This window comes from Siniperca chuatsi, linkage group LG2 (genome assembly GCF_020085105.1).
Source record: "Siniperca chuatsi isolate FFG_IHB_CAS linkage group LG2, ASM2008510v1, whole genome shotgun sequence".
In the NCBI taxonomy this organism is placed as follows: Eukaryota; Metazoa; Chordata; class Actinopteri; order Centrarchiformes; family Sinipercidae; genus Siniperca; species Siniperca chuatsi.
In genome coordinates, this window is record NC_058043.1 from 35,683,594 (window position 1) to 35,699,449 (window position 15,856).

General features: G+C 38.6%; 1 protein-coding gene across 1 annotated transcript; it reads right to left on the reverse strand.

Annotated features, from left to right (window-relative positions):
* Positions 1–10,924: 10,924 nt before the first annotated feature.
* On the reverse strand, positions 10,925–15,856 carry elf3 (E74-like factor 3 (ets domain transcription factor, epithelial-specific)). Its single transcript, XM_044173010.1, has 9 exons — positions 15,696–15,856; positions 15,325–15,485; positions 14,375–14,608; positions 13,849–13,956; positions 13,613–13,759; positions 13,423–13,509; positions 13,211–13,330; positions 12,782–12,977; positions 10,925–12,018 (listed from the first exon to the last, which is right to left on the reverse strand). The coding sequence occupies exons 2-9, from the start codon at positions 15,476–15,478 to the stop codon at positions 11,907–11,909; spliced, it is 1,158 nt and encodes a 385-aa protein (XP_044028945.1). The 5' UTR covers positions 15,479–15,485; positions 15,696–15,856; the 3' UTR covers positions 10,925–11,906.

Consider the following 15,856-nt stretch of genomic DNA (forward strand, 5'->3'; position numbering starts at 1 on the left):
CAGTATTGAAGAACCTTAAAGAGGCTAAAGCAGCAATGAACAATTTCTTAAATATCAAAGTCAAAAATTACTGTCTATTGTAAAACAAAGGACTTATAATGGAGGCCCCAGAGCAGTTAAGGTTTTGGCCTACAAACTCAAAAAAACAGCAAAAGAAGGCATCAGAGGTGCAGCTAAACGAAAAAAATAATAATGATAAGGGGCCACTATGAGATAGCAAACCAATTTGCAAGATATTACCAAGATCTGTGATGTTGCTCAAAATCTTGTAAACAAAGATAAATTAATGCATTTTTTCAAAAGTTAAACTTGCCTAAAGTTACTCTGATATTGCCTCTTACAAAGGCAATATCAGAGGAGGGGATTTATAATCAAATTAATAAACTCAAAAATACACGTCTCCTGGAAGCGATGGATATACAAATGAGTTTTACAAAGATTTCCAGTATGACCTTGTTACACTTCTATGTAAAGCCTATAATTGGGCATTGGATAATGAAATTTGGGCAGCGACTTGGAACTCCGCTATTATAATGGTATTATGTAAGCCAGGTAAAAATCCTACAGATTGTTCATCCTATTGTTACACTTAGTCAAGCCGGGAAACAAGGAATGCTAGGGAACAGGACCCGAACGCAGACTAGCAGGTAGAGCTGGTGCCGATCAATAATTTTATTAATAGGCTTACACTGAATTGGCGGGCCAAGCAACTCTCAACAGGTAAGCAGTCCAAAACAGAAACACAAGTTCAACGGTGAGAAGGCAAAATCCAAAATCCACAGACAGGCAAGGTACAAGGGAGACTCCAGAATGCACATATACAAGAAACCAGGGTCCTTGACAGAAATGCAACGACGATCTGACACAAAACAAAGGACGAACACAGACTAAATACACTCAGGTAGGGGAGACAACAAGACACGGGTGGAACAATGAAAACTATCAAAGACAGGAAGCAAAACTCCCAGACACAAGAGGGAGGGAGAATATTGCAAAATAAAACATGAAATAACAGGACAAAAACCCAAAACCATGACAACTATAGCCCAATCAGTCTTTTAAACCCTAACCCTTCTATCTTCAATACTAGCTACCAGACTATCAAAAATGATACCACAATAAATCCAGATCAAACCGGGTTTATCAGTCAAAGACAGCTTGTTGATAATGTGAGATGAACATTAAACATTATAGAGATTGCTCAGAAACAGAATCTCCCTGTGGGAATAGTTACCCTAGACACTGAGAAGGCCTTTGATAAGGTCTTATGGCCTTGTCTATTTGAAACCTTAAGGAACTTTGGTTTACACAACAACTTTATAAATTGGTTGAAAGCTATTTATAAACAGCCAAACGCCAGAGTCAGAGTTACTGGGGTAAAGTCTAACATCTTGAAGATAGCTAAAGGCACCAGAGCCATTATACCTATTGATTTTTGATCTATGTATCAAACCACTGGCAGAACATATTAGGTTAGAACACAAAATAAAAGGCACATATAAAGCAGGAGAAACTCATAAATTGTTGAGTTATGCAGATGAAATATGAATTAATTTATCTAAGCCTAATCAGTCAATTGAAGTGTTAAATATAACAAAGAATCTGGACAACGTTTATTTAAAAGAATTTGCAGAATTAATAAGTCAAATTAAACAAGACTAACATAGATGGTCTATAATCCCATTTTCCCTCTGGAAAAGAGTTAAGATTATACAGATGAATATATTACCAATATTTTTATTCCTTTTCAAAGCCTTATCCATATATATTGTCTTTAACACGTTCAGACAATGGTATTCTATTATAATGAAATTCATATGGAATTGCAGGAAACCAAGAATAAAATTCAAATACCTTAAACTGCCAAAAGAAATGGGTGGTCTACATTTACCAAACCTGCAAGCTTACTATCAAGCGGCACAAGTAAGGAATGTTCAAGTGTGGACGCTAGAAAGCTCACATACAAGACGGCGAGAGATGGAATTTAATTGTGGAGATAAACCACTAACTGTTCTGCCTTTCTCCAAACGTAAAAAAACACACGTTGAGAATTTAGACAATACATGGGTAGTTGCTACACTTGGAGAGAAGTCTGTCAGAATCAAAAACGAAATGAAGATTAATTTTTTTTTTTTAAGAAATGGGAACCGATCCAGACTTCCTTCCTAACAAAGCTGATCAGACCTTTAGAATGTGGGCTTCTAAATGTTTATGTAAAGTTGGACAAGTGTTTGGGGATAATGCAATTAAATCTTTTGAACAGCTATCGTCACAATATGGTCTAACCAATTCTCATTTATTTAGATTGAGAAGTTACCTTTTTGATGTTTTAAAAAAGAGATTTATTCAAGATATAAATCCACTGATAAAATGCTTCAGATGTATGACTGGGGTTGAAATGAAAGTCTTAACTAAGATGGTTAAAATAATACAAGCTAACCATCAAAATAAAAAAAATAATGTCAATGTAAAAAATAAATGGGAAAATTAATTCTCAAGTAATATATCCATCACTCATTGGGAACAAATGTGCAAAAACATACATGAAACAACTAACTCAAACTACTGGAAAGAATATACATGGAATATTATAATTTGATATTTTAAGACACTCCAAATTCAAAGTAAGTACAAAGAAAATTGAACTCCAAGATGTTGGAGAAAATGAGGTGAGCAGATGGCAAAATACAGTCATATATTTTGGTCATGTAAAGCTATAAATAGCTTCTGGGAAAATTCTATTAGAGAACTGTCAAATATTTTTGGTATTTCTATAAATAAAAACCCTGTTTCTCTGCCACCGGGTTGTTGTTCCTATATTGGTATAATGTATCCTTTGACTTAAACTGACCAATTATCAGTTAACTATATACTATGAACTGATATTTATCAGTTATTTTACCTACTAAGTTATTTATTTTTAAATTTATAATCTTTTTATATGTTTTATATGCTTTGTTTTTGTTTTACTTTTCGATTTGTTTCACTTGTGCTCTGTAACTCCAGTACTACTATGTTACATAATTTCTTAAAATGCAAATAAAATTAAAAAAATTGTGTGTTTTACTTTTATTATCTTTTTAATAAATGCTTGCGGATGGATATACATGCTGGTTTCTTCTATTGTTGCACAATAGTGTATATATTGTCAAATCCTTCAACCTACTAGCTATTGATGGTTGTTTTGGTTATAGTTATTAATTTAATTATTAATTAATAAATTAAGTTCCGAATGAATAGTTTAGTGTATTTCATGAGATTTAATTAACTTATTGGCTATTGTTTTCCATTCTTTATGAGTGGTGTCCCGATGAACTGTATTAATTAAACTTATTATTTTTTATAATCTTTGATAATTGCACCTACACAATTTGGTGCCCCTTTAACCATTGTAATTCCCAACATTACAAGACCATGAAAAGGAAATTTCAATGTACATTTTTGGTAGGTGCAATTAACCCACTCTACTACATTTGAACAATTCAAGTGTACATCTTGGGTCATAACATTTTTTTGCAGATACCACATTCCCATACTGAAATGTGCATTCTCTTATTGGATGCACAGCAGATTTTGGGGGGATGTGTCATGTTTGATATCTTATTTTGATTCTTAAGAATAAAGACAATATACTAAAACAGTTGCTGAGGTGGTTATGAGCATGAAATCAAATCATTCATGAAAAATGTGATTGGTGAACAATGAGCTCATCATAACGTAGATATTCAATCTGTCACTTGTCACGTGCAAGCTCACTTGTAATGCACTTCAGGCTAGAGGCATGGTCTTTTTTGAAGTCATCTAAATAATTTTGTGATAGCTGCAAACTGTTCTTTATGTCCTGCACATCATTCATATTGTCGATTCTTTGGTTAGTAGAGTCCATAAATAGTTGAACAAAGGACTTAAAGTTTCTTTCCTATTGCCTATGTGGTAGTCTGCCACCGTTGCCTCTTCAGCCCTGTGTTCTCTGTTGTTTCCCCTTCCTGGTGTTTCCTGTGTGTCCCCTACTTGTCTGTAGGTGTGTGTGTGTGTGTGTGTGTATGTGTGTATGTCACCGGCTCCATGAATCCTGCTGCTGATCACCGGCACACCTGTCCTCTATCTACTCATCAGTCTCCACAGCTTATATGCCAGACTCTTCCACTACACTGACGCCAGATCTGTCGTACACTGTACGACCACTATGTCAAGGCTCTGCTAAGAAATACGCAGCTAAGTACTTTGCAAGTATATTTTGTTTCCTCGTGTTTTTGATCCTGTCTTCTGCTCTGCCCAAAGGATTATCCTGTGCTGGTGATCAGCTCCTGTTGTTCTCTGGATTCCTGTCTGCCTGCCTCTTCAGCCATCTCCACCTTGCCTGTTCTCAACTGCTACACCCCGGTCCAATATCCATGCTTGTTACAATAAAGTGTGAATCAAGTGACTAAGCTACCTTGTGGTTCTGCATTTTTGTGGGTTCGAAGATCGTACATACGACAGCCTAAGTCTTTGAAAAATTATTTCTGCTCATCAAGCAGCTATGAATCAGTGAATAAGAATCTTCTTCCTGGTTAGCTTTTTTCGGCCCCATGCGTAAAATTCCAGACCTCTAAGCCTAACCATATGGGAGCTAGGGAGTTTTTAGTTTGTGGTGTCCCCTGAATCTAACCAATCCAAAATGGCATCCCTCTCTTGTTAATTGCACCTGCGTAAAAGAGTGATTTTGCAGCGTGATGCGTTGAAAGAGCTCGGCTCCTGTGCAACCAAACTAACCTGTGCATACACTGTTGGAAAGGGAAAATGATTGGGTACAATTGTAAATGACTGACTTGTTGATAGCTAATAACTCGTTCCACCATGGCAGCAAAGATACATGACAGAAGCCCATTGGCCTAACAATCTGGGAGCGTTTACTGTACTCTAGGGCCTCTGGGGTGAAAACTAAACAGAAAAAGGTGGGGACAATTTCAATTTGTAGGCAGCAAACTAAAGAAAATAAGCATACCCAACAACACTGCAGGAAGAGGGGAAAATCCTTTCGGAAGAAGTGCCAGTTTTTGTTTGATGAATGAAGTTAGCAAACTGTTAACAATGGCCTTCATGGGACAATATTCACAACGCTGATTAATTGTATTAAAAACCCTTTTGATTCTTTTGATCGGTGGACCCTTACGGACTAAAGGAATATAAATAATTGAGGAAAGGACACATATTCGCAATTTATGACCGCTTCAAAGATCATAAAGTCACCACTTTTTTTTCATCTTGTTTACCATGCTGGTAAATCTGAATGAATTATACTTTGGTGCTCACGGTTTCCGTACAATGAACTGAATGATTGAATTGTGGAGAATCTAACCGATCTAATGATGTGTAGCATGTCCATATTGACACGTTTAAACATTTATATCTTTATGGGTGATGCTACGCCACTTAGAACTAGTCGCCGGTGGGCAGGTGGATTTTAAGAGGTTAAATGGGTTAACTTAATGTCCAGTTAGTGATCAAAGTGGAAGTAGTCACTATGTCCCCAAGCTTCCACCACCACCAATTTTGTGAGGGCGCACAAATGAATTTCACTGTTCTAATTTCTGGTGTGTGACCGTGCACTTACACTCTAATTCCTTTTTTCCCCCACCACCACATTTTTACACATTTTACATACTTTATGCTGGAAGATTTGAACATCACACTAGTTCCTGCATTGCTCCAGCACCATCAGATAAAAATGTAATTCTCTGGTGACAGAACTGAATAGTAGCAGTCATTGGCACTAAAGGAAGTTCTTATGCAACAGACAAGCCATCCAAATGTTATCATGCCCTGTCATCTCCAACAGGCCAGACCTGTTGTACACCACATTGAAACCAGAAAACACTGTCTGCCAGTGTCAGTTGGAAGAAGCAGACAGAGGATTGTAAACCACAATTAATCAATCAATCAGTTTGCTTCTAAATGTTGGAAATCTAACAGTGGTCGATTGATAGTGTGTCTACATTTGGAGGTATCACACAGCTATCAAAGACATTTTAGTAATTGTGTCATAATTATGCGGAAAAACTAGTGCATGCATTTGTTACTTCTAGGTTGGACTATTACAATTCCTCATATCAGGCTTCTCGAATAAGTCCCTTAAGACTCTCCAGTAGATCCAGAATGCTGCGGCACATGTACTGACAATAACTAGGAAAAGAGATCATATTTCTCCCATATTAGCTTCTCTGCACTGGCTCCGTGTAAAATCCAGAATAGAATTTAAAATCCTTCTCCTCACCTACAAAGCTCTACTTGTGGTTCCTAGAGTCTCCAAAAGTAGACCGGGAGCCAGAGCCTTCAGTTATCAAGCTCCTCTCCTGTGGAGTCAGGTCCCAGTTTGGGTTCGGGAAGCAGATACCATCTCCACATTTAAGAGTAGGCTTAAGACTTTCATCTTTGATAAAGCTTATAGTTAGGGTTGGCTTGGGTGAGCCCTGAACCATCCCTTAGTTATGCTGCTATAGGCCTAGATTGCCGGGAGACTTCCCATGATGCACCTCTTTCCTCTCTCCTCCTTTCCCTGTCCATCTGTATGCATTTGATGCACCAGTTACTGCATGTTACTAACTCGACATCTTCTCTCTCCCATGGTTTTTTGCTTTCTTGTTTCTCTCCTCTCTCCTTCTGTCGCTTTCAGCAGGTATTTCTGCCTCTGGAGCTGCAGAGACTGGATCTGTGGTTGTGGGCCACTTACTGCCCCCCGTGTTCCTGCTCAACTGCTACTACAGTTGTTGTCATTGGCTCTGTCATTATTTTTCCTATAGCTGTCATTCCTATTTAATTTATAAATATTACCACTACAATTACATTACTACTGTTTAAAAAAAATTCTACTTGGTATTTGCATTGTTCCTCCTTCTTCCTTCCCCCTCCTCCCCCAAAACCTCTCTCTCTCTCAATACCTAACACGGCAGCGGTGGATGGCCGCCAACCATTGAGTCTGGTTCTGCCTGAGGTTTCTGCCTCTTAAAGGAGTTTTTTCTTGCCACTGTCACCAAGTGCTTGCTGATGGTGGGATTTGTTAGGTCTCTGTAAATAATAATATAAGAGTACGGTCTAGACCTGCTCTATAGGAAAAGTGCAATAGATAGAGATAACTTCTGTTATGAACTGGCGCTATATAAATAAAATTTAACTGAAATGAAATAATGTCACACACATACACAGTGCACCTGCACAATCTAACGGCACTATGGGGGGTGTGGGGTGTAAAGGGTCACAGATTATGAGATGCATGTACATACACTTGTGTGATTATTTACTAATATTCCCACGTGTTTATGTGTGTGAATCTGTGTAACCCCGAACTCTGAGTTAATGAACTCTGAGCTTTAATTAGCAATAGAGCAGATGCTGCTATGTGACGTCAGCACAGTCTCATCTGTACTCATGCTGCTTCCTGTGCATTGTGATTGAAAATACAACCATTTCCATGTTGGCAGGTTCCTTTCATCTGTGGCTTTATTGTGTATGTCCTCTAAATGAATTTGCATTGTGGATGTAGTGTTTTTATGTGAATTTATGCCCCTCAAAATGTTTGGGTGATGCAGACAAGATTGAGCTCTTTTTCATGAAAAGTGGCAGCAGTGTAGAAGTGAGTGAATAAGTGAGTGTCATTTTCAATAATCAAATAATTGACATGAAAATCTCAAAATAAATATAAAGTATTCTAATATATAAGTGTGGAGATTACTGAGTGACAACTGCAGTAAAGTTTTAAAATAATCCCCCCAAAGTCTTTGAATATATATGCAGAAAATTCAACATCTGCCGGACAATGCTGAAGATGTTTTAAGAGTCTGTGGTGGCCAGTGCTATCCTGTATGCTGTTGCATGCTGGGGCAGCAGGTTAAGGGTAGTGGACACTAACAGACTCAACAAACTGATCCGTAAGGCCGGTGACATTGTGGGGGTGGAGCTGGACTCTCTGGGGATCAATAAAGTATTTCTAATTCTGATTAAATTGTAGACATCTATTTGGATCAACAGCATTCAGCTTTATTTGAGCTACTTCAACAAATGTAACTTTAAACACTGAAATATTAACATCTTCAATGTTACAGGAATTATGTTCCATCAGTGTGACCCATCGCATCATGAGTGATAGAGATAATTATTCATTGATCCTACGTGTCTAAAGCTTCATACCGATTTTCATCATTTAAACTGAGATTATACATTATGTACAATAAACATTTTAGTGGAGCTGCTCCAACAAACTGCCAGCTGTCTTGTGTGCACAGAGTCACAGTGTTATGAAAACAGAAGGACATATGCAGAGGTTTCATTCTGAGTGAGTTGATGCTGTGTAATATTTGAATGTGAGGGCAAAAACCGCTGTTCGAAGAAATGACTGACAGCGCATAAAAGGGGTAACTTCAGAAAGTCCTGAGTAACAAACTAATATCCAACCAGGATTTCGATTCTGACAGTAACCCTCCGCTAATTAACGTGCTTTGATAGCGCTTTGATACGGACTGACTGAATGAGCTGGCTCTGCAAGAGGGAGGAGACAGAGAGAAACTCAAGGTTTGTTGAAAAAAACCTGCAAGCGAGCAGGTTAGGTTCAGAGTCAGTTACCATGGTAACCTAACCCTTTACACCCCCCGATTGGCACAGAGTGTCTGCTTTTACTCATGCATGTTGCCTTTCACACAAAAGTGACACATGTCACATGGTTAATTTGAAAGCTTTAATGTAAGTATCGGGTTGCATAACGCCATCAGGTGTGGAGGTACCAATTGTGCCAATTAAAAGGTGACTTGCGTGAAACACTGGCATTTGTGAAAACATTCCAGTAAACAGGTCTTACAGGTTTTTATGGCACCACACTTGTGAGTCTACATAATCGATCAGTATGAGGCCCTGTTTTCATGATGGTTCTTGATGCATGGCAAGGCTTTAATGGTGTCATTGCTTCTTTCTTTTCTGTGCTCTCATTTGAAGTACAGTAATAAAGCCAGTCAAACACAGTCTGTCCTGGTTTACAATAAAGTTGCTCGTTATGACTATCTGTCAATCCACAGTGTGACATCTGTCCACGTCAATTCATTTATTAGTTCTCTGTAGTCAGATGATCCTATCGAGCCCTGTTGAAGCACTGCTATTCACAGGACACCTCAGACTGCATTCTAGTTCACCCCCAGAGTTATACCCCATCTCTCACAAACTGCATTCATAGGAGGGTGACTGTGAGGTAAAGCAGAGTTGGTGGTTTAATCACAGGCACCTCCTGTCCACATGTCAATGTGCAAGTCCCGGAGCCGACAAAAATGGCCCTTGCATGACAGCTCTGGCACCATCATTGTGTGAGTGTTTGTGTGAAGCACTTTGGAATAAAAACACTATATAAAAAGCACTATATATGCTCTCTCTCTCTCTCTCTCTATATATATATATATATATATATATATATATATATATATATATATATATATATATATATACGCTGCCCTCTGCCCTCAGGCAGGCGTCTCTGCAGATACAGACACCGCCACACACTTCTAAAGATGATAATTGAGATGGGATTATTTTTGTGAGTCTATACATTGATTTTATTTGAAGGAAAATCCTACTCATTCTCACTTTAATATAAGTGTAGTGGTAGTACCAATTTTTCTTAGAATATGGACAGAAAATGGCCAGTATCGTGTTTCAGCTCTTCAAAGAGAAAAAAATAGACAGCATAACAAAAAGCTAGTGAAATAGAAACTAGCCTGGAGGGAGAATGGGACTTTGGCTCTCTATTTGTCCTAATTAGATATATTCCATATTAGATATGACCTAGCATTTATAAGGTGCCATTAACATTTGGTCAAATCTTTATGGCTTGCACTTGCTGTGATAATATGGACTATAAACCATCTGCTGAGTGAATTTCTGTTTCTTGCAGCTACATTCTAGCACTTTTATGTTGAATGCAGAATCAGCCCCCAGAAGTTACTCACTTGTGCCCATAAGGAATGCAGCCTGTTAGATGATTTTGGAATATTTTTAAGGCATTTTATGTCTTTGAGAACAGTTGATAGATAACAGAACATGATGGAGAGATGGGACACAACATAAAACAAAGGTCCTGAGCCAGATTTGTTTTGAAAAAAAAGTCACCAAATGTTCATACTGAAGACATCTTCAAATCATTCACTGACAATGTACTGTATCCCGCTTGTTTTCATGCAATATCAGCTCATGTTAACTAAGGCATGATTTTAGTGGTTATGGAAGATTTTTATAGTTTTGTTTACACAACTCAAAGCACTTGGTTAAAGTGAGGGAAATATGGTGGACTATGTTAAATACTGAAAAAGTCACCCCTAGGGCATCCAGGTCCTATGCACCATATAACGATAACATCTCCAGTTCGATTCCATCCCATGTTTTCTGTCTCTACTTTAATATATCCAATAAATGCAAAAAATGGCACAAAAATCTTCAACAAAATCAACATTGACTGGAAGGAAGCATTAGACAGGATACTTTAAAAGTCATTTGTATGACACAGGGTTGCTTTCTGCTCATACACCTGTGACAGGAGTCAATAAAGTACAACATGTGGTGTAGTTCAGTTAGAAAGCTGATGGATAAGACCATAGATTTCAGTCTCCAAAGTCTTATGTCTATAAGCCTTAGAGTACAAACACCTTTTTTATTCTAATTCAAGGCTTGTCCCTACCCCACTATTAATTACAGTACCAATTACCTACTTGCCACACTTATGAGTCTTACAAAAACGTAAGTCCCACTCAGAGCTGGAAGGCTACTGGCCACAAATGTCGGAATATCCTTTTCTATGATAATGATGATAATTGTATCATGTGAGTTTAACACTCACAATTATACTCCATTTTCATATCTTCCATTCTTCATGATGGTTATCTGCAGATATACAAATAAGATCCCACTGCAGGAAGGTAATACATGTCAAAATTTATTTCTATAAAAACAATATGCCATTAATTAAGATATATCATTAATGATATGAGATTCACTCCACATACATATACATTAGTACCCCAAAGTGGATGACTGCAAAATGGATTAATCACATTAAAACAATCACACAAACAATGTGCAACTGATTTCTGACTGATTCATACAAACTGTTTTTACAGGTGATGATCATATAAAGTATAGAACATGTGATATAGTACTACTTTTTACTCAAACATTGTGTAAACACACTTTATAATAAGTGATACCGATAGACATGTAGTGCACATCATTACTATATAAATGTGAAGTACTGTAGCATCACCTACATTTATCTCGCTCTGTTCTGTCCTTCACATTGAGTTTACCAATAGAAGACTTTTCCAAACTTGGTCCTACATTCAGATCAACAACTAATTTAACATTTACATGGAAAACTGACTTTTTACAATAACAAGACAGTAATATAAAAGTAAGAAAAAAATAGAATAATATTTCCAGTGCCACAGTACAGTCATTAATGGCCATATACCAAAACAAACTCCATAGTGACAGATGAGGATGAGTTAGTCCAGCATCAGTAAAGAAACTTGAATACAAACACCAGAGTGAATTCTGTATAATCGTAAAAAGTTAGCTTTTTCAGCCTCTAGGTGCTTACAGAAACTCATAAGCATCCAAAACGATGTCCATTTTAGTTACTGCGCACATAGTAAAGTTTCTGTAGTGACAATCAAAACACAAAACAGGTACAACATTAACATTGGTTCATAAAACCTACTAGAGCCAAAAACACTGGCTTACATTTTCTGCAACACCTTCCTTCTAAGAGGAAGTTAGTGTTTTAAACATCTGGGGCAGCACGATTTTCTTTCCAGACAGACCACACAATTATTTCTAGTTCCTGAACTACTGCTCTGATTGGCTTTTTGGTTTCTACCCCCTCAGTGACTGGTGTCTCATATGCCCGTGCCAATGTCCTCAATCTTCCAGCCGCTGGAGTTCTTTCCGAATTTGTATACAAGCCTCCGGCCATCAACTCGCTCGAGGATCTCCCTCTTATAGTAATACCTGAGGGAGGAGGAGGGTCAGTTAGTCCAGGTTTAAGACACAAAGTATACAGTCCCCTTTATCACCTGCTGCACTTCACTAATTTAAAGCACTTGTTAGTAAATGTCAAAAGACGCTTCCAGTTCTTCCACTGGTGACCAGACCAGGATAAAAGTAGCACTTCACCAATTTTACATGCCACGGTCAATATATTAGCAATAGGGAGTATTACTCAGCCTGTCAAAACAGTTGTATAATGTCTTCTATGGCTCTGGATAAGCTTTGACAACTGACATATATCAAGGTTATCTTGGCTTGAAGGCTTCAAATTTAGAGCAAAAAGCCTGTGTTACAAACTGGGGGCGTGGCCTCTGGAAGCCAGGGATGTTGACCAGTTCACCAGAGCCTAATGAAAGGCACTGTCAAGTTGCATTATAGCAAATGTAAGAACAAACGTTTTTGGAGTTTGATACATACTAGGAACGAGTCAGGATATCTGTAAGTGCAATACTAAATCACTGGAGAAGCTCTTGAAATTTGGCCAAAGAAGGTAAAGCTACACATTCTGGGATGGTTGTCTATATTATAAACAAGAGAACACATCTGACTGTGTTTTAGTCCTAGCCACAATGCCAGTTTCTTGAACTTCTGAACCACATCTCATATATTATATATTCTATAAATGTTGAACTATTTGAGATTCAAGTAGATACAATGGAAAGCTAATGAACCAGCTGGAATTTTCACATCAGACTCTTCCCTATTAGCTGCTAAATTAACTCACCTCATGGCACGGCTGAGTTTCTCATACGTCATGCTGCTGTTCTTCTTCTTCTGGCCCCACATCTGAGCCACAGCCTCAGACTTGAGGAACTTAAAGACACCCTCGCGGCGGTCTTCCCACTTCATGAGACCCTGGTTCCTCTCTGGGTAGATCAGAATGTCCCTGATGAACTCCCATAGGTGAGTGCCACGAGGTGCTGCAGACAAACAGTGAGGCACAATGAGCTAAATGTGTGTTTGTGTGTGCATAGATGTATAAGCATAAGCAAGTCACACAGATATGCATCTGCAGCCTGATAGTGATGCAAAGTAGAATCTGTTATACAGTTCAGCAGTGTTCACATACAGATGCCTTTTGAACAGTGTTTTACATAATGAACAGTTTTACATGATGTTTTACAGTATGCTATTTCTCCAAACATGGTCTCACCATGTTTGTTTTTCTTTGGATTGTCATAAATGCTGCTGCTGTGCTCTCTGCTGACTTTAGGAGGTCGTCCCCGTGGTCGCTTCAGTCGAGCCTCGACTTTCTCTGTTTTGATGTCCACCTCTGTCAATACAACAGTTAATTGTCAGACGTTTAACTAAACTCACGGTCACAACCGAGACTGTGGAATGCAAAGAACCTTACAAACAACTCACTTGAAATCAGAGGGTAGGAGAACTCCGGGTCTGATTCGCCACTGCCAGACTCTGGTGAGCTGAGGCTTGAGAAGCTAAACATGCCACCTGAACACATGAAAGACATGTTTGAGATATACAGACTTCTTGAAAAACTGAGTAACAGAAGAGCTGAGCAAGATGATAGCAAACATAAGGATGAAATACTGACTGTTGGAGGAGGAGCTATACTCGCTGTCAGACTGATTATCAGACAGGTACTCAGTGTCTCCCAGAGGTGTCATGGGCTCCATGGTCAGACTGGTCAGATCATAATCATCCCTGTAGTCAAACTCCCTCTTGCTGACAGCTTCTTCAGCTGTTGGTAGTAAGTAGCAGCGTTAGCCCTATGATTTCCACACGGTATCCAATTTATGCTAGTATGTAACATCTCTATACAATATATACCTTGGCCAATTCTAATGGTGCTGAGTAAAGGGAAGTTTAGGTTGTCCAGGAAGTTGTCCAGGAGCTGGCAGGTCTCATTCATCTCTGGTCCTGACAGGCTCTGCAGCTCTGGGAAGAAAAAAAGACACGAGGAGATGAAAAATTTAAAAGACGTTTTGGCCATATACTTATTCATCAAACTTATTTTTGAGCAAATCATATGTATGGAAATCCATTGCTGTCCTCTGGGAACAGAGGCCAAATCTCTATTTTTTTGAGTGTATACATTCTAGGTTTATTCACATATAACTGGCAAATATGACCTATAAATCAAAATGGATCATAAGATAACATTTTATCCTAATCTAGACTTTTATTTTGGTGCGGCGTGTGAATTTTGACGCACATCCCTTAAAACATTTTACTTGGTTACTAAAATCTTTACACTGCAATTGGAGACCAGCACTCAAATAACATGAACTATATATCGATATATTTTAGCTCTGCAATTTGATAAATCATTCCCACATGACAGATGCAGTTTTACCATATTTGGTCTTGTGTTCCTGCAGACTCTGGTGGAGCTGTAGACCGAGCTGCGGGCCGAAGACCCCAGTCATCTGGTCCCGGTTCATCTGGCAAAGGGAGGGGCCGTCCATGGCGCAGTAGGCCAGACTCAGGGTGCTGGCATCGAACTTGGTGCTCTCTACGTAGTCGCTGATCCACTCCAGAACGTTGTCTGGTGTCCAGCAGTGAGGGTTGCTGTGCTTGTACCACTGACCTGCAGAAAGAGAGGCAGGAATTACTTGATATATTATAGTATGGAGTATGGAGGGTGTGCTTATGGAATGATCTCTCTGTGCACTAGCTGCACTAGTCAGTATTAAGCATGAATAGCTATAAATGGCAATGGAACAGATTTAGAACCTGCATATTTTCACATCAAATCTTGATCTTGGTTCATGCATCTAATTAAGTTCAGTTGATTTACTGTTATCTCTTCCAAACTTTATATGATAACATTTGCTTTTTAAATTTACTGCAATATGTCTACCTGCTCAGTTATCAGTGATGTTGACTGATACCAGTCTGCATCATCACCCAGTCTGGATTTGTGTCTCTAAGGTCAGACAAACAAAGCCTGAGCTGTTACAACTATGAGGTGGCAGCATTCTTCTGTTTGACGGTTATACCGAGTTAAACATTAGCTGCCTGGTAAATGATTGAGCCAACAGTGTCTAAATGAGGTCAAAGCAAAGTTCAGTGAGCTAATGGTCCCCCTGGCTGAAGCTTGAAAATAAAGGATCATATTTACTGTGAGATTAGTCTTCAGCTGAAACTGCCCACGAAACTCAGACTGGACTAGAATGATTAACGAAGGCTTCACAGCCCAGGGACTAAACAATTTTAATTTCTTAGGTGTCACACAGATCACATATACAACTGAATGTTACAGTAATGATGAGACAGAAATTTGTGCAATAGCAGCAGTTTTACCGTTTGTGTTTGAGTTGTAAGCTGGATTTCTGATCTGCAGGTTGTTGATGCTGGGCAGCACACTGGGTTGCTGCTGCAGTACATCAGAGACGCCAGTCTGATACATGGTGAGGTTGGCATGAGTCAGGACGCTGCTGAGGCACGGTGATGACATGGAGACACTGAGAAACATAGGAGAAGATACTTGTTTACACACCATTTGAAAAGAAACTGAAGAAGAGCTGCTTTCAATTCAAAGAGAGGTTATATCTAATGAATCCATTTGTTTGTTGTCGTCCAGCTTTGTAACAAAATCAAAGTCTGTATCACTTCTAAATATGACTCACTAATCACTAATATTTCAAATAAATAGTTACCTAATGTTTTTTTACCTTAAAGCAGGAGCCACAATATGATGCAAAATAATAATGCTCCAGGACAATCCGCAGTGTGAGCATGTGTTGTATAATTTCCACTGTTGTCTGTGTAACCTCTCTCTGTGAGGCAAAGATGCACCTGCTGCTACATTTAACCACCTGTGGAGCTTTATACT